We start from the raw sequence: 19,622 nt of genomic DNA on the forward strand, positions 1-19,622 counted from the left end.
TAGCACCATCAGGCGTTCTAGGAGCATAAATTACACATTTCATTTCTCAACCACCTATTACATTTTTGAAGGCCCTGGAGCACCAGGACAATGGAAATGCCCACAAAGTGACCCCATTTTGGAAAGCTAACACCCCAACGTATAATCTATGAGGCATAATGAGTCGTTTGAATGGTTCCTTTTTTTTCCAGAAGTTTTGGGAAAATGTGGAAAAAAAAATGAAAACGCATTTTTCTTACGCAAAGTTGTCAATTTATAAGATATTTCCAACACATAGCATGTACATAGCAAAAATGACACCCCAAAATACGTTCTACTACTCCTCCTGAGTATAACGATACCAAATGTGTGAGACTTTTACACAGCCTGGCCACATACAGAGGCCCAATATTGAAATAGCACCATCAGGCGTTCTAGGAGCATAAATTACACATCTTATTTCTCAACCACCTATTACAGTTTTGAAGGCCCTGGAGCACCAGGACAATGGAAATGCCCACAAAGTGACCCCACGTGGCACTGACAACACGTGGCACTGACGACACGTGGCACTGACAGATGGCACTGGAGGCAGATGGCACTGGAGGCAGATGGGGCTGACAGATGGGGCTGACAGATGGGGCTGACAGATGGGGCTGGCAGATGGGGCTGACAGATGGGGCTGGCAGATGGGGCTGGCAGATGGGGCTGGCAGATGGCACTGGCAGATGGTGCTGGCTATTTGCCCTGGCTAATTGCTCTGGCAAATGGGGCTGGCAGATGGCGCTGGCAGGTGGCACTGGCAGGTGGCACTGGCGCTGGCAGGTGGCACTGGCGGCACTGGGGCTGACGGATGGCACTGGCGCTGGCAGGTGGCACTGGCAGGTGGCACTGGCAGGTGGCGCTGGCAGGTGGCACTGACAGGTGGCACTGGCATGTGGCACTGGCAGCACTGGGGCTGTCGGCACTGGGGCTGATGTCACTGGGGCTGACGGCACTGGTGCTGGCAGGTGGCACTGGCGCTGGCAGGTGGCACTGGCAGGTGGCACTGGCGGCGGCAGGTGGCACTGGCAGGTGGCACTGGCGGCACTGGGGCTGACGGATGGCACTGGCGCTGGCACTGGTGCTGGCAGGTGGCACTGGCGCTGGCAGGTAGCACTGACGGCACTGGGGCTAACGGCACTGGGGCTGACGGCACTGGGGCTGACGGATGGCACTGGGGCTGGCAGGTGGCACTGGCGCTGGCAGGTGGCACTGGTGCTGGCAGGTGGCACTGGCGGCACTGGGGCTGACGGCACTAGCGGCACTGGGGCTGACGGCACTGGCGGCACTGGGGCTGACGGATGGCACTGGGGCTGACGGATGGCACTGGCGCTGGCAGGTGGCACTGGCGGCACTGGGGCTGACGGCACTGGGGCTGACGGCAGGCACTGGCGCTGACAGATGGCACTGGGCTGACAGATGGCACTGGGGCTGACAGATGGCACTGGGCTGACAGATGGCACTGGCACTGGGGCTGACAGATGGCACTGGGGCTGACAGATGGCACTGGGGCTGACAGTTGGCACTGGGGCTGACAGTGTAACAATTTATCACTTACAGATCGCTCTACCTCCTCACACGCTGTCTCTGTGTGAGGAGGGAGAGACACGGCAATGGGAGATGATCTCATATGTTTACATATGAGATCATCTCCCATTGGCAGCTGCGATCGCGCTGTGAATGGCCGCTTTGATCAGGCCATTTTTTGTGATTTGGCACTGTGTGGTTTTAACTGAAAAAAATGCACTGATTTAGCTATAAAAAATACACTGATTGCTGTGTAAATGTCACTGGCAGGGAAGGGGTTAACTGTGTTCCTGTGGTCGTGCAACGATGTACCCAAACAAAATTGAGGTCCTTTTTTCCCACAAATAGAGCTTTCTTTTGGTGGTATTTGATCGCCTCTGTTTTTTTTATTTTTTGTGCTATAAACAAAAGAAGAAAAAAAACAATATCTTTTAGTTTTTGCTATAATAAAAAATGTTTTTCCTTAATTTAGGCTGATATGTATTCTTCTACATATATTTGATTTAAAAAAATCACAGTAAGGCCGCGTACACATGGGCGGATTGTCTGCCCAACTAAGTTCGTCAGACAATCCGACAGACAGTCCGTCCAACTTTTAAAAGAACGGACTTGACCACACACGACGAACAGACAGTCCGTTGAAAGCTTGCGCGATGACGTGTACAGCACGTACGACGGGACTAGAAATACGACGTCCAATACACTGCAATGCAACCTTTCGCCGTGTAAATCCTTTCTGAGCATGCGCCATACTTAGTCCGTCCAACTTGCCTACTCACGAGCGGACTGTCCGCTGAAACCAAGTTTGAACGGACAAAATTACGGAAATTCCGAAAGACTTAGTCCGCCAGACTGTCCGCTGAAAAAGTCCGCTGAAGCCCACACACGAGCGGATTGTCCGCTGAAACATGTTTCAGCGGACTAAGTTGGACGGACAATCCTCTCGTGTGTACGCGGCCTAAGTGTATATTGATTGGTTTGCGCAAAAGTTATATTGTCCACAAAATAGGGGATAGATTTATGGCATTATTATTATTTTTATTTAATTTTTTTACTAGTAATGACAGCGATCTGCGATTTTGTTTTTTTTTTTTTTATCGGGGCTCCGACATTATGGCAGACACTTTTGACACATTTTTTAAACCATTGACAATTATACAGGGATCAGTGCTATAAAAAATGCACTGATTGCTGTGTAAATGTCACTGGCAGGGAAGGAGTTAACCGTGTTCCCTATGTGTGTTTATAACTGTGGGGGGATGGGACTGTCTAGAAGGAGAGAGAGATCAGTGTTCATACATAGCATGAACACACGATCTGCCTCCTCTCCCCTGAAAGAACCGGGATCTGTGTTTTTACACATGCAGATCCCAGTTCTCGCTCTGTCACGAGAGATTGCGGGAGCCTGGTGGTCATTGTGCCTGCCGGGCACTCGCATCGGCTCCGGGCGTGCATACGCTCCCCTAGTGACCAAAAGCCGAAGCAATGTAAGATAACGTCACTTCGCCCAGCCGTGCCATTCTGCTGCAGTAAAACGGCTGGGCGAAACGACGTTACCTTACGTTGCGGCTGGTCGGCAAGCGGTTAACATTTGATTTTGGAATAAATAGACTTTACAAGATGAAAACCATATACATTGTTAGTAATAAGATTGTTTGAGAAATATTTTCCATCCTGCTCCTTTGAATTTTCTCGTCACTTGGAAAATGAACGTCAATTTGACCCACTCACAATAGGAAACACAAACTTTCTTAGAACATTCTTTTCATTTAAAAAATAATACCCACCTGTGGCCAGCTTTACAGTTTACAGCTTTTAATTCCAAAGTGAACTGTGTTCTCGGTAACGGGGCTTATCTGGAAATGTTGACATCCACGAACACTGACGGCAGCAGGAATATAAAAAACTCCACCCACTTTTCCACCAAACGCCAACCTGATCAATCCCTAGCAATTGTTGGGATAACACTACAACAAACTGTTGGGATAACACCAGGGGCGGACTGAAACTCATGGTGCCCCCGGGCAATAGGAGATTATGGGGCCCCCAGGCAATCAGAGAATATGGGACCCCCAATCAAAAAATATGGGGCCACACAGTATACAGACACACACACACAGTATACAATCACACAGTATACACATACATGTATACACAGAAATGTTTCTATTGGCTGAGAAGGTACTGGAGAGGATTTTTACATACTGTCCCTGGTTTTACTGAGGCTGGCAACCCTGACAGGGCCCCCTAGTGGCCCGGGGCCCTCAGGCAGTGCCCAAGTGGCTGAATGGTCAGTCCGCCCCTGGATAACACTACAACAAATTGTTGGGATAACACTACAACAAATTGTTGGGATAACACTATAACAAATTGTTGGGATAACACTACAACACGCCTTCAGGGTTCTGAAAATCTGTATTGTACTTCCAAAACAGCAATAGTATCAAGGAACGTGTTCAACAAATGTTGCAGAAATGTAAAACAAACAGAGAAAATGACCAGATACTATACAATTCTAGCTCTGTTGTAAAATAAATAGTATTGCCACGTTTCAATCAATACAGAAAACAAGAAACTAAAAAATAATACTTGCATACAGAGTTGGCATTTAAAATGATTCAGGCACTTGCACGTTGCATATACAGTACATTTACAGAAGAGGTACGCACTTTATTCAAAAGGTACAACACACAGTGGAAGCAAATGTTTTGTGGGCTGGAAGAATACTCATGGGAATGATGCCTGTCAGTTCATTTAGATTTAGAGACATCATAAGGCAATGCAGCTGTGACATCCCTGAGCTGCTTAGAATGCAGTTTAACATTTGTCTCAGAATTCACAACATAGCTTGGGCACTAAGAAAACAGCATCAGGTCACATTTGGATACCTTCAGGTGATTTATAAATGGCTGTGCGTACCAAACTAAAATCTTTGCAAGCCTAAAGAGACAGTGGGGGGGGGGATTTACTAAAACTGGAGCACACAGAATCTGGTGCGGCTGTGCACCAATTGGCTTCTATTGTCAAAGCCTAATTGAACAAACTGTAATGCCCTGTACACAGGACTGGTTTTCCTGTCGCAATAAACTGAAGGTTTTTCCGACTGAGTTCCGATGGAATTCCGCTGAAACTGTCTTGCATACACACCATCACACCAAAGTCTGATAGTCAAGAACGCGGTGACATACAGCACTAGGACAAGAATAGAAAAAGGAAGTTCAATAGCCAGTAGCCAATAGCTTCCGTCTCGTACTTGCTTCAGAGCATGAGTAGTTTTTTGTACGTTGGAACAGCATACAGACAAGCGGTTTTCCCGATAGGAATTGGTTCCGTCTGAAATATTTATAACATGTTCTCTTTCTAGGTCCGTCAGAATTTTTGACGTAAAAAGTCAGATGGGGCATACACATGATCGGAATATATGATGAAAAGCTGCCGTCTGACTTTTTCTGTCGGACATTTCGCTCGTGTGTACGTGCCATTAGAAGCTGATTGGTTACTATGCACAGTTGCACTAGGTTCTGTTTGTACCAATATTAGTAAATCTCCCCCACTTTTTCAGGATGGATGTATTCTGACCAAAGTGTCCCTTTAAAATACATGTATTATACTTATCAGTACTTCCGCCAGTGAATTCAATCATCTTTCTTTTGCAAAGGTAGAATTTCCAGTAGAATCCTCAGCATTTAAAGTTGGATATACACATTAAGTTTTTTTTTTTTTTTCAATCAACCAGAGGGTTAAACAAAAATGACTGACAGATCTTCGCATCAACACAAACTATACAAATGCAGGGATCTCTCCTGCTGTACTATTGTATTCTGCCAGTGTGGGATTGGGAAATCTATCCCCATTCCCCCATCAGAATACACAGATCAACGCAGCAGCTATTGGCTGCATGTGCTGATCAAATGCTGGTTTTCCAGCATGACCTTTCGACAGAAGCCAGTCGTTAGACTGGCTTCTGTTCAAAAGACAGTGGTATTTACAGACCGAAATTCATCCGCTTCCCGCTGAACTGGCCAATTTGTGGTTCCTCCCTGCTGTAGGCCCCCTTTCACATGGGCTGTCTGATTAGGTCCTACTGTCAGTTTTTCAGGCGGACCTAATTGGACCCTCCAGTCTCTTCTATGGAGTGGCGGATGTCAGCAGACATGTCTGCTGACACCCGCCGCCATCTGATCTGATCCTATCCGGCAAAAACTGATACATGGTGGTTCTATTCCCCATCCATCTGGCGGATCAGATGGCATCAGATGGAAATGAACAAACGGTCCATTTCTATCAGATTGTCCCATAGAGGAGAGCGGGATTGTGCAGAGTAGACATGAACCTGTCATCTGCGGAGAGATCCACCATTGAGCGGAGGCGGATTCCGCTTAGTGGAAGCTCCCAATTGAAGGGGGTTTAACACTTCCTATGGGGCCCCCCTACCCCCAGGGCAGCAGACCATTGGATTTACTGTTGGCAGTACTGCTAATTGTAATGCATGTATTTAAAGCCTATTTTTCCTTTCATTTATCTTTCCTAGGCCAAGCTGGTCCAAACAAACGGTTTCCTTTATTAATTGCTGCAGTTGTTGTCAGCACTGTGTAAACTGTCAGCTACATACAGTATGCAGCACTGTGTTCTGCCAGTGGTACAGTGACTTTCCATCTGCAGTGCTATATACTGTGTGCAGCTGATGCTATATTCAGCTCATACAGCACTAACAGCAGCTGCAGCAATTCGTAAAAGAAATAGCTTGTTTGGGCCAGCTTGGCCCACGCAAATTATTTAAAGTGAAGGATGGCATTAGATTTTAAATACATGCTTTATACTTACCAGAAGATTCTACTGGCACTTCCACCTTTGCAAAATAAATGCATGAATTTCAAAGAAACACTTTTAACACATGGATTCTGAAAACAAAAGTCTCTTTATGATTCCAAGTCACCCAAAAAAACTTTGTTTGGTACTCAGTCATTTAGGCTCCATGCACACTGAAGCTCAAAAAAGCTTTTTCTGGACACCAGATTGCTGGCAGAAAACGCTGGTTGAAAAACCTGCTTTTAACAGCGTTTTATACTAGCGTTTTTTTGAGCGTTTTACAGCTTTAGCGTTAATGGGCGTTTTTTATAAAAATACACAGAGGACATTCCAAAAATCCCACAATGCATTGAAAAATAGAATGCCGAACACTAATTAACACATGTTTATGAGCGTTTAATAGCGTTTATGAGCGTTTATCAGCGTTTGCCGTTTTTTGGCGGTGAAAAACGGCACTTGGAAAAGCGAATTTCTGGCGTTCAGAAAAAAGCCCATAAACTCCACTGCTCATTAAAGCTAAAAAACGTCCATGTGTGCATGGACACATAGGCTAACATAGAGTGGAGTTTATGGGCTTTAAAAAAAAACGCCCAAACTCCAATAAACTGCAGTTTATGAGCTCCAGTGTGCATGGAGCCTAATAATTACAGTTTATACTGCGCTGACAGCAGCTGCAGCAATTAGCAAAGGAAGTACTTTGAGCCAGCTTAGCTCAAACAAACTATTTAAAGTGATAGGAAAGATAGATTTCAGAAAGTGTCTCTTTAAAGAGAAGTAAAGGATTTTTTATTTTTGCAGTTTTATACTTGCCTAGGTGGATGCAATATCGATCAGATGATTTATCTGTCCCTCAGCGCCTCTACACTGAGAACCGAGTGATTGAACACTGCCGATCGCTCGGTTTTCAGAGCTCTGTGAGCAGAGAGCTGTAGACTGTCAGTCACAGCTCTCTGCTCTGCCCCCTCCTCGCTCATTGGAGAGCTGGGCTGGGGAGGGGGTGGCCAGCTCAGGATCTCAGCGGCTCGCTGAAAGGCTAAGCTGGGTGTCAGTCCAGGCACCTGGCGAAAACAGACTTTATTGTCGTGATGACATCCATGACATCAGCAGATAGCGGACTTCAGCCCGCTCTCTGCTGAAGACGGGTCACTGCACTCCTACAATCCATAAGAGACGTACAGCTAGAGGAGCTTTGGCTGTACTTCTCCTTTAAGCTTACCGTACATGTCTTATATGTCCACCAAAAAGACTTTCTATTCGTACCCACTAAGGCTGGATTCACACCTGTGCTTTTTGCATTTTGCATATTTGCACTACAGTCCATTTAACATGGTTTCCTATGGAACATGTTCTGTAGAGCAAATCTGCAAAAAGCACAGAAAATGCATAGGTGTGAATCCAGCTTAAGGGCTGTTTATAATCATAAGCATGTATTTTAAATAGGCACTGCCATTAGTATACAGGGAGTTATCGCAGGCACTGACATTGACGTGACCGGCATGTAATCCTGTGCGCCTCCTATATAGAGCCACGGCTCAAAAACTAGTTTGAAAGGAGCCTAAAGCCCCATGCACACTATCAGATTTTCTGCAGATTTTTTTCCTTCAGATTTACCAAAACCATGTAGTGCAAGGGCCTGCCTGATTGCATATAAATTGAAACTCCTAAGGTTTGACCTCATATTATATTATATGGTTTTGGTAAATCTGAAGGAAACAATCAGCTGTGTATGGGGCTTAAGAAACACAAGCAAATGCTACTTGCTTTATGAGATGTGGCAATGTATGACTAAAGGCTGGTGGAATCTGATCATCACAGCTATGTAAGCTTATTGGACATCCCATTACAAAACCAGGGGTATTATTATAGCTATTCATTTGGCAGTCAGGGCTCCACATTAAATTTGGCAAATCAATTGTCTAAAATGTTGTAATGGTCTAAAATGCATTTGTACGTTCAAGAGTTTCACTGGACATGCTATACTAATTTAACCTTTAATTTATCCTTTAGCCATATGGTAGGTGTGATCGTAAGGTGTGCACAACCTTTTCGCCACATAGTGTATTTGTATTATAAGGACTACCTTATTTGTTCTTTAATTTTGTTTCGTTGGTTCAACTGGATGGACTTATGTCTTTTTTCACCCTGACTAAATATGACATTGTCTTCTTGTGTTTTTATTATTATTATTATTATTAGTATTATTATTAAGGATTTCTTCACTCAACATATATGGAATAGGAGCATTTGGATCTCTCATCCCAAGATCCTATGCTGTGGTGACTACACTTATTAAGGCATTATTAGTAAACTGAAAGACTACACATGATTATCACTCCAGTACCCACTAGGCACAGCTCTGATTGTGGGTTGTGCTCCCACATGGCAGCAAATCATTGTTAAATCTTTGACAATTTTAGCTACATAGATGAGCTACATAATAGCACATACAAGCTATATAAACCTCCTATAAATGATGTCACTGCTTTGTTTTAATTTTCATTTGTTTTCATTATGACAGTGAATGATTTGGTAACTGATTGCAAATGCAGCAGTACCCAAATGCCTTGTCCACATAGACTGCTTTCCCACTGAGCCGATTTACAGGTACTATATTGCTAAAAAATAGTGCCTGCATAGCGCCTGTAAAGAGCCTCTCCTCTCACTTCAGTGTGAAGGCCTGAGTGCCTTCACACTGGTGCGGTGGCTTGGCAGGACGCCAAAAAAAGTGCTGCAAGCCCCATCTTTGATGCGCTGTAGCGGTGTATACACTACAACGCCCCTGCCCATTAAAATCAATTGGCAGCGCCACTGAAGGGCCGGCAAAGTGCCGCTGCAGCGGCGCTTTGCGGGCACATTCAACCCCTATTTTCGCCCTGGTAAAAAGCGCCTCGCTAGTGCCCAAAAAGTGCCGCAAAAACAACAGCGCTTTACCGCCGACGCCCCCAACTTCCCAGTGTGAAAGTAGCCTTATGCCACGTACACACGACCGGACTTTTTGACAGCAAAGCAATTCGATCTTGTGTGGGCTCCATCGGACCTTTGCTTGCCAAAAATCTGGCGGACTTTAGAAATAACCCAGTTCCTACCGAGAAATCCACTCGTGTGTATGCTAGTCCGACGGACAAAAAATGACGCTAGGGCAGCTATTGGCTACTGGCTATGAACTTCCGTATTCTAGTCCGGTCGTACGTCATCACGTTCGAATCCGTCAGACTTTGGTGTGATTGTGTGTGGCCAAGTCTGTTCATTCAGAAAGTCCGTCAGAACTCCGCCGAAAGTCCGTCGGACCTAGTCCCTCGAAAAGTCCGGTCGTGTGTACCCGGCATTAGGCTTCAGCTTGTATAAGGACAGTGTGTACAGCACTTTGTTAAACTTTTAGCACGCATTACCTGAAGCCCTGAAAAAAATTGAGTTCCAGAAGCTTTTTGAAAGCTGCTGCTCGTAATATAATAAAAGTTTAGCAAATTTTCTGTAAAAGCTTGCTGTTCATATTGCTCCTATACAAGGTGAAGGTCCTTATGGACAAGGCTTAACTAGCATTTCTCAACTTTAGCCCTCAAGTAACCCTGAATTATCATATTTTCAGGATTTCCTCAGTAGGAACTGTTGATCATCAAGACAAGTTAAAGCAGAACTAAAGGCATTTTATTTTTCGTTTTGGCTACAGTAAGGAAAGGTTATAACCCCTGTCAGATTTCTTGCCTGTGCTGGTGTCCCATAGGCAAAACAGAAACTATAGGAAATCTCTCCAAAGTGAGGCAACCCAAGATTTTCCCTCTATTACCTGTTCTAGGGACAAACCCAAAATGTGGGATTTTTATTTTCCTTTCAAAGAAAACAGCAAACATGATAAATAGAGGGGATGAATCTCCCTAATGGTGACACAGACCGCAATAAAAACCTGACAGGTGTTCTAATCCCTCTCCACTCTATTCAAAACGAAGACAATTGTTTTGACTACGGTTATACTTTAAGGCCCCTTTCACACATGCGGACAGTATGTCCGTATTTCATTCATCCGTTTGCGGATGAAATACGGACATACATGCATCCCTATGGGATAGCGGGTGTCTGCGGATGAACATCCGCAGACACTCGCTATTGTCCGCCTCCGCAACTGTCCGATTCTGCAGGCGGAGGAAAATCCTATTTTTCTATCCGTCTGCAGAGCGGAACGGATGAACACGGACAGACGGTCCGTGCTCATCCGATCCCCATAGAGAAGAGTGGAGAGCTGACAGGGCGGTCCCTGCACAGTGTGCAGAGACCGCCCTGTCCGCCGCCGGCTCAGCGGGGACAACGGAGCGATCCCCGCTGAGCAAGCGGATCATCACGGGGCGGATCATTACTGATCCGCCCCGTGTGAAAGGGGCCTAAATGATCTGTGCAGATAAAGGAAAACATAATAAGTGGAAGATTCCTTAGGATGTGCACAAGAAACACTGTCCATATAAGTTATAGGTAGAGTTTGGAGGGCTTTTTCATTTTATTTAAAAGGAAACCTCTTAAATGGGGGTGTTAAATAACTGTTATCATGAAAGATATTGTATTCTGTAGACAGTTAAATTACTAAGTGATAGTATGTTGTATATCAGATCATCTATTTGAAGTGAACATGCCTTCTATTTTTCTATATATTTACATGCAAACCAAGCTGTCCAGCAAAAGTGACAGTTATACGGATTTGAATAATAAAAAATAAATGCTCCAAATCAACTGATAATAGGTAGGTTTTATTTACACAGTTAACTCTATTTAACAACGAAAACTGCTGCTGTAAAAGTTCAGGCACCTCTGATAGTATTGTTTCATACAGTCACTTTTGTTGGACAGCTTGGTCTGCAGCTCAATGTGGGGAAAAATAAATAATAACATGTAAAACAAAAAAAATCATATACACTATTATTGCAATCATTCCCAGATGCAGCTATCAGAATACAAATATTTTCACAATAGTGATCCTTTAAATACACAGTGCGGAGGTCCCCTGTTCAGGAACCTTGCTCTTCTGCCTCAGAATTTACTAGAATTGTTGGGTAATATCAATAAAAAAAGCTTCTGAAACCAGAATAGTTTTAAAGTGTTACTAAACCCAGGACCCTGCATATATCTGGTCTCCCACAGTACACAGAACATGGAAATGCAATCATTTTGGTAAATATAAACTGTTAACCACTTACAGACCAGAAGATTTTCTCCCTTAATGACCAGGCCATTTTTTGCAAAACAGCACCGCAAAGCTTTAACTGACAATTGCGCAGTTGTGTGACGCTGTACCCAAACAAAATCAACGTCCTTTTTTCCGCACAAATAGAGCTTTTTTTTGGTGGTATTTTATCACCTCTGTGGTTTTTACTTTTTTAGCTATAAGCAAAAAAAGAAAATTTTGAACAAAAATACAACATTTTTTACTTTTTGCTATAATAAATATCCCCCAAAAAAATGGAAAAAAAGAAATCTCTTTATCAGTTTAGGCCGATATATATTCTTCTAAAAATCGCAATAATCGTATATTGTTTGGTTTGGGCAAAAGTTATAGCGTCTACAAAATAGGGGATAGGTTTATGGCATTTTTTATTATTTTTATATGTTTTTAATAATAATGGCGGCAATCTGTGTTTAGTGGGCCTGCAACATTGCGGCAGACAGATCGGACACTTTTGACACTTTTTTGGGACCATTGACACTTATACAGTGATCAGTGCTATAATAAATGCACTTATTACTGAGTAAATGTCACTGGCAGGGAAGGGGTTAACACTAGGGGGCGATCAAGGAGTTAAATGTGTTACCTCATGTGTGTTTTTAACTGTGGGGGGATGGGACTGACTGGCGGAAGAGACATATCGCTGTTCCTAATCACTAGAATCACAGCAGATCTGTCTCTCCTTCCCTGTCATAATCGGGATCTGTCTGTTACATTCACAGATCCCCGTTCTGGCTCTTGTGCCCGCGATCGAGACTGCCAGGCACACTTATGTTCCCTGCTGTGCAGTGGGCATGCGCCTGTTACAGCCTTTAAAGGTGCTGACGTACACCTATGGCGATTTGCGTGAACGAGCCGACCTGCCGCAGTATAATGACAGAGGCTGATTGTCAAGTGGTTAAATACTTTTTCTCATCAGCAGTATATAGCAGTCTTGTGACTTCTATCATTGTCCAGCCAAGCATTGGTTAAAGCTTGTGGGAGGAGTTTTTATTCTCCTCTGACCGTCCTATAAAGCTGCAGGACCCCTGAGCCTCTGTTTGGACCGTGTTAATTGGCCCTCCCAAGAAAAAAAAAAAAACTCTTTAGCAATGCACACCAAACTAAGCATGTGCAGAGTGCCCCCAAGGCCCTGTTATATCAGGAGTTGGATTGGGGACAGTAAAAGAAGGGGAGGATCAGGGAAGACAGGATCAAACAGCCTTTTTAGACAATGCAGAGGATTAACTTGTTAGGCTTCACAGTGAGTATAACAAGCATGCTTTACTGCATATACAGGCTGATTTTTACTGTTGTGGGTTTAGTAACACTTTAAGTAAAGCTATGAAGACAAGATTTTCCTAGCACTCCAGTGGACCCTGTGGTTTGTTTTACATACATTTCAGCTTCTATAAAAGCACTGTGAATAGCAGAATTTGACAAAGCATTTGCAGAATTTTCAGGAATGCTTGTTGAAGCTTTTAAAGTGCCATTGAACTTAAGTTTGTAAATGTTGAATACAGATTCTAATGGGCGTACCAATTACCAATTTAAACAAGCTGCTAGTAGGCTTCAGCAGGCTTTAAACTAGTCTTAAAGATTTTGTTAAGGCAGAAGGTTTTTATACTAATGAATTCTGTGCATTAAGATAAAAATCTGAGTGCAGCAGCCCCCCTCAGCCCCCATAATACTTACCCGATGTCCCTCTCTGTCAAGTGATGTACACAAGTGCCTCAGCCATCCAAGATTCTCCCTTCTGATTGGCTGAGACACAGCAAAGGAACCATTGGCTGCCACTGCTGTTAATCAAAGTCAGCTAGCCAATCAGGAGAGAGGGGGCGGGGCCAGGACTATGTCTGAATGGACACAGGGAGCTGTGACTCAGGTCAGGTGCCCCCATAGCAAGCTGCTTGCTGTGGGGGCACTGAACAGAAGAGAGGCCAGTAGCCCGAGAAGAGGAGGATCTGGGCTGCTCTGTGCAAGTCCACTGCAACATAGGTGGTAAGTATAACATGTCTGTTATTTTATAGGAAACAAAATGAGACTTTACAATGACTTTAAGAAGAGCTGAAGCCTGCTAGCAGCTTGTTAAAAGTGGTAATCAGCATTCCCATTCGGATGTGTTCCACATTTATATACTGGTGCTAAATGATACTTTAAAAGTTTCAACAAAGCTTGCTAAAAAGCTCAGAAAATTCTTTGTCAAATCTTGCTTTTCACACTGCTTTAATACAAGATGAAGCCTGACGCAGGTCTATTTCAATCAGCGTTCCGGAGACTGGAATTACCTCATCATATTATTCTTCCACTAAAGGGACTTCCCACTTTTCCATCTTTAATAACACATCCATACATGTTCAATACTGCTAATTGTTTTACTATACATAATTATATACAAAGTATACAGTAGCAGTAACAGTTCTCAATACAATTGCAACATAGATTGCAACTGCAGAATATTTTCTCAGTGGTAATTATTTGTCTTCCCGGAAAAAAGCCTCCCACGATTCTGCTGAGACAGAACATATCTTTTTCCCACCGATCAAATCAAAAAAGTCTGTGTTGGGTTATTCCTGAGACAGGTGAAAGATGGCTTGTACTTTGCTGTTGCAGAGCGATTATTCAGCTGCAGTCCCGCTGATGGCGCAAAAGACGTGTAGAGAATTCTGCATCCACGAAGAGTTACTATTGTAATCTTGGTACATCTGTAAGCAGAAAATTGCAGAGATCATATGATTACTATGGGGTCAAATGATGATAAATAATGACAATGCTGTTAAATAGCATTTGTACGAGTTGCTGAAATTACCTTCACAGCTGTCCGATGGAAGCATTAAAGAAAATGAAAAAGTTATACCATACGTTGTATTCTATTCAGTTTTACATAATTTCACATAATACAACAAGATCACAATTTCCATTTGTTCCTACTTTAGACCCAAACCCCTCTTGTCTCATGTGCCCACCAATCATGTAAGCATATTACTTATGATTTGCTTCCATACTGTTTTTATATTACTGCTTGCAAGTTTATTGGGAATATCTTCCTCTTAACCCAGTCCTGTCATAGGGTTTGCTGCGAGATTGCTGAGCTTCCAGATTTTACTCCCTAAAATTCATTATTTGTGTATTTTTATGGATAGTACTCTAGAGCCACTGCAACTAGCCAGGGCTGGTGCAAGGATTTTTGACGCCCTAGGCAAAACCTAATTTTGCCACCCCCATTGGCTCCACCTCTGACTTCACCCCCTTTGCCCTGCCCATGGGACAGAAGGCACCATTGTACAGGAAGCATTGGCTCTGCTTCCTCTAGTGCTGGTTCCAGTGCCGCGCTGCACCTCCAATTACAGTACCGGTCGGACTGAGGTAGTTACATGCTGCAGCCTGCAGAGAATGAAGACGTGGAGGGAATCCAGCAGCCGGGCGGCCCTAGGCAGCAGTGCGCCCTAGGCGGCTGCCTAGTTTGCCTAGTGGTAGCACCAGCCCTGCAACTAGCACTGCTGTCACTGAGCCCCACATGGACTCCCTATAGGAAACTATATAGAGAATGAAATATAGAGAAGGAATTTTAGCAGAACCTTGGCTTTCACGGATAAGATAACATCTTTGCATAGGTCAGAAATTAAGGGGGAACATATGCATGTTTGTATATATTTTCTTTTTTTATTGGGGTCAGACACAAAAATTTTTTTTTTAGTCATGTAAATATAAAATATTACACACAGTGAGGGAAAAAGGTATTTGATCCCCTGCTGATTTTGTACATTTGCTCACTGACAAAGAAATGATCAGTCTATAATTTTTATTTATTTTTTTCAATAACAGTTTTATTCAAAATGTTGTCAGATACAGCTTAGGTGCATTGCATAGTCATTATATTATAACTTTAGCTTTCCTTCCAGTTTAACATGGCTACGTAACATGTTAGTTTGGCTAGTACACTCAAGCTGCAATCAGACAGACTGTATAACTAACATAGTGTTTTAGAAACATGAGTCTCAAGACTCTTAGTGAAAGAGGGGGAAAGGAAAAGGGAAGAGGGGGAGGAAGTAAGGGAGGGAGAAGGAGAAGGAAGAGGAGGGAGGGTGAGGGGAGGATAGCTTAGAGGTTAAGTTGCCATCAAACTAAGTCAGGGACGGATTGTGTTGTTCCTCTCGGCGGTGCCACAACTCCCAGACCGTATTATGAGCTTCCAGTTGGTCCCGAACCCTGGCCGTCATTCTCTCCATCAGTTCGACATCTTTAATCCTAGCAAATAGAGCCTCCTCCGAAGGGGGAGAGCGGCGTTTCCAGTTCAGCGCTACTAGGCATCGTGCTGCCGTGAGGACATGCCTCACCAGTTTTTTGCATGGTGCTGGGACTTTCATTGGCATAAGGCCTAGCAGAAAGGATTTAGGGGCAACGGGTATCCCCTGTCCAACAGGCAGGCCAACAGCTGCTGCACTGTGTTCCAGAAGGGGACTATCTGCGGACAGGCCCAGTAAATGTGAAATAGTGTACCCCTAGCTCCCAGGCAATGGCAGCAGCGATCAGAACTGGGCGGGTAGATGGCATGCAGTACGTCTGGTGTCATGTACAAGAAGTATAGGATTTTATAGGTATTTTCCCAATATAGTGTACACAACAAGCTCTTGGATGCCTGGGTCCATATGGCTCTCCAGTGATCCAGGGGTATCTCCTCCTCCAATGCCTTCACCCATTTAAGCATATAGGTATGTTTGCCCATAGTTTCCATGGGCCATGCATTTAGCATTTTATATATGTCAGAGATCAGACCCCTCTGAGCATTGCCCGCCAAAATAAGGGTCTCAAAGGGAGTTGGGGATGAGAATTGTAGATTAGGGGCAAATGGCAAAGCATAATGGCGGATTTGGAGGTACCCATAGAACACCTGTCTTGGAAGATCACGTTTGGCCTGTAGCTCTGTGAACGACAGCAATTTGCGAGTGCGTGGGTCCACCAGACTTCCATAATGGAAGAGGTCTCTCGTGGTCCAGGGGAAGGACATCTGATGGGTTAGGCTATCTGGAATTTTGGGATTGCAGGCGAAGGATGTCAGGAGTGAGCTTTCCGAGGACAGTTTATGCTGTTGCTTCACTTTACGCCACAACCTCCTGAGCTGCAACATAGGACCCAGTAGACGTGACAGGTCTACCTCCACATCTGCGTTACACAGAAAATTGTTTGGATGTATTGGAGCTAACCAGAGTTTTTCTATTTCAGTCCACTTGTTATAAGAGCGGAATGTAAACCAGGAAGCAATCGCCTTCAGTTGCGCTGCTTGATAATACTTAATAAGATCGGGAAAGCCTAGGCCACCGTCCCCCCACGCCGCCTGGAGCACCGAATGTGGTACCCTGTGTCTTTTGTAGTTCCATGTAAATTGCAGTAGTTCCGATTGTAATTTTCTTAGTTGGCCACATGGGACTGGGATGGGTAGGGTTTAAAATAGGTACAGAAGTTTCAGGAGGATTGTCATCTTTATAGCCACTATGCGCCCTAAAAGTGAAATGTGGTGCTTTTTCCAGTGCTGGAGGAAAGCTCTGATTTTACCAAAGGGGGGGGGGGAAGAAATTTTCCTGATAGAGGGTGGAAAATTTGGGGGTGATGTTAACCCCTAGATACTTGAGGGCGCTAACTTTCCAATTATAGGGGAAGCTAGCTTTCAGGTGTCCTATCTCCCTTTCGTTGAGACTGAGTGGAAGGGCCTCTGATTTGGACGCATTTATTTTATATCCCGACAGGGCTCCAAAGCGATCCAGTTCCGCATGCAGATTCGGAAGGGAGATCCTAGGTTGGAAGAGTGAGAGAATTATGTCGTTCGCGAATAGGGAGACTTTAAACTCCCTATCCCGGACCTCTATGCCCCTGATATTCGGGTTCTTCTGGATGGTCGCTGCTAGGGGCTCCACACAAAGTGCAAAAATCAGAGGGGAGAGTGGGCACCCCTGCCTGGTGCCATTCCTCACCGATAGGGGGGCTGAGAGAGCGAAAGGAGTTTTAACCTGTGAGGAGGGGTTGAAGTAAAGATGTTGGATAGCTCTATAAAAGGGACTTGGTGGCAAAACCCTTGTTGGCAATCACAGAGGTCAGACATTTCTTGTAGTTGGCCATCAGGTTTGCACACATCTCAGGAGGGATTTTGTCCCACTACTCTTTGCAGATCCTCTCCAATTCATTAAGGTTTTTTGAGGCTCACGTTTGGTAACTCGAACCTTCAGCTCCCTCCACATATTTTCTATGGGATTAAGATTTGAAGACTGGCTAGGCCACTCCAGGACCTTAATGTGTTTCTTCTTGAGCCACTCCTTTGTTACCTTGGCCATGTGTTTTGGGTCACTGTCATGCTTGAATACCCATCCATAACCCATTTTCATTGCCCTGGCTGAGGGAAGGAGGTTCTCACCCAAGATCTGATGGCCCGTCCATCGTCCGTTTGATACAGTGAAGTTGTCCAGTCCCCTTGGCAGAGAAACACCCCCAAAGCATAATATTTTCACCTCCATGTTTGATGATGGAGATGGTGTTCTTGGAGTCATAGGCAGCATTTCTACTTCTCCAAACATGGCAAGTTGAGTTGATGCCAAAGAGCTTGATTTTTGTCTCATCTGACCACAACAATTTCACTAATTTCTCTTCAGATGTTCATTAGTTAATTCATTAATTCTGAAACGATTAGAGGTAACCCCATTCACCCTAACTGCCGCGGTAGGGGACAAATAGAGGGCCTTTATCCATTATAACATGGAGGCCAGCATACCAAGGTGCCGCAGGGTGGCCAACAAGAAAGTCCAGTTCACCCTGTCAAACACCATTTTTGGCATCTACAGATAGGAACATAATCGAGACTTTAAGATGTCTGGCCCTAGCTATTACATCAATGGTCCTCGTAGTGCTGTCTCTCGCCTCTCTATTACGAATAAAGCCCAGTTGGTCCAGGGGTACCATGTGTTGAAGGATAGGCCCTAGCCTCTCTGCCAGAATTTTCGTAAATAGTTTGAGGTCACAATTAAGTAGCGCAATAGGCCTATAACTAGAACAAAGAAGCGGGTCCTTCTCTGGTTTGGGTATAACATAAATGCTGGCCTGAAGAAGGTCTGGGGGAATGGACTGGCCTTCCAAAATTGCATTAAAGGCTGCAGTGAAGTGTGTTGCTAGCTGGGTTTGGAATGCTTTATAATAGGGGCCTGTGAATCCATCCGGGCCAGGTGCTTTGCCCCTGGGCAAACCCGCCAGGGCTGACTCAAGCTCCTCTGGAGAGATAGGTTGTAAGAGTGACTCTACTTCTTCCTCATTAAGAGAGGGTAGATTCATTGCTGTGAGGTAGGACTCAATGGCTTCCGATTGGACTTGGAGACCATCTCCCGATGATTGAGGGTGCAAGTTGTAGAGGGTTTTGTAAAAGGCGCGGAAGTTCTCCGCTATGTCCGCTGAGTCATGGAGTTTAGTGCCCGTGGCTTAGGATATGGCTGGGACAGCCCGTATAGTGTTTGCCAGAGATCTGCTGCATTTGTCCCCATGTTCGTAGAATGATCTACGAGCCCATAAAAGCTTGTTTTTAGATTGAAAAAGGGAATGCTCTCTAATTTGTTCTCGGAGGCCTACTACTTCTGCCTCTAGGGCGCTGTTTGGTTGAGACTTATGGCATTTCTCGCATACATGTAATTTGGAGATCAGGTTGTATAGGATTTTTTCTCTGGCTGCTTTGAGTCTGTGTCCATGCTTAATAAGTATTCCCCTAATATAACACTTACGTGCAGCCCACACCGTAAGGGAAACCGAACCTTTATTGTTCTCAAAGAAAGGCTCTATTTCCCGGGATTTATCTGAGTGGTATCCCAAGGTCCTTCAGGAGGGACTCATTTGACCTCCAGGTGTTTGGGCTGCGCGATTGTTGATGCAAGCCCAACACCATGGAGATCGGAGCATGATCTGACAGGGCTATATGTCCAATCTGGGCATTTGTGACCAATGGGCTCGTGCTGTGGGAAACCAAAAACAAGTCTATCCTCGAATATGAGCCATGCACCGCAGAGAAGCATGTGTAGTCCCTCTCTTATGGATGGAGAGTGCACCATAT

At 44.5% G+C, this 19,622-nt stretch overlaps 1 protein-coding gene across 2 annotated transcripts in view; it reads right to left on the bottom strand.

Moving 5' to 3' along the window:
* Positions 1 to 3,944: 3,944 nt before the first annotated feature.
* DOCK11 (dedicator of cytokinesis 11) overlaps positions 3,945 to 19,622 on the bottom strand; it is a 551,771-nt gene continuing 536,093 nt past the window's right edge. For both annotated transcript variants that reach the window (XM_077493986.1, XM_077493985.1), the window contains one exon: positions 3,945 to 14,247. In XM_077493986.1, the coding sequence (XP_077350112.1) occupies positions 14,161 to 14,247 (87 nt within the window). In that variant the 3' untranslated portion in view covers positions 3,945 to 14,160. The remainder of the gene's footprint in view (positions 14,248 to 19,622) is intronic.

This window comes from Lithobates pipiens, unplaced genomic scaffold (assembly GCF_037356315.1).
Source record: "Lithobates pipiens isolate NorthernLeopardFrog02 unplaced genomic scaffold, aLitPip1_a1.2 Scaffold_1, whole genome shotgun sequence".
Taxonomy (NCBI): Eukaryota; Metazoa; Chordata; class Amphibia; order Anura; family Ranidae; genus Lithobates; species Lithobates pipiens.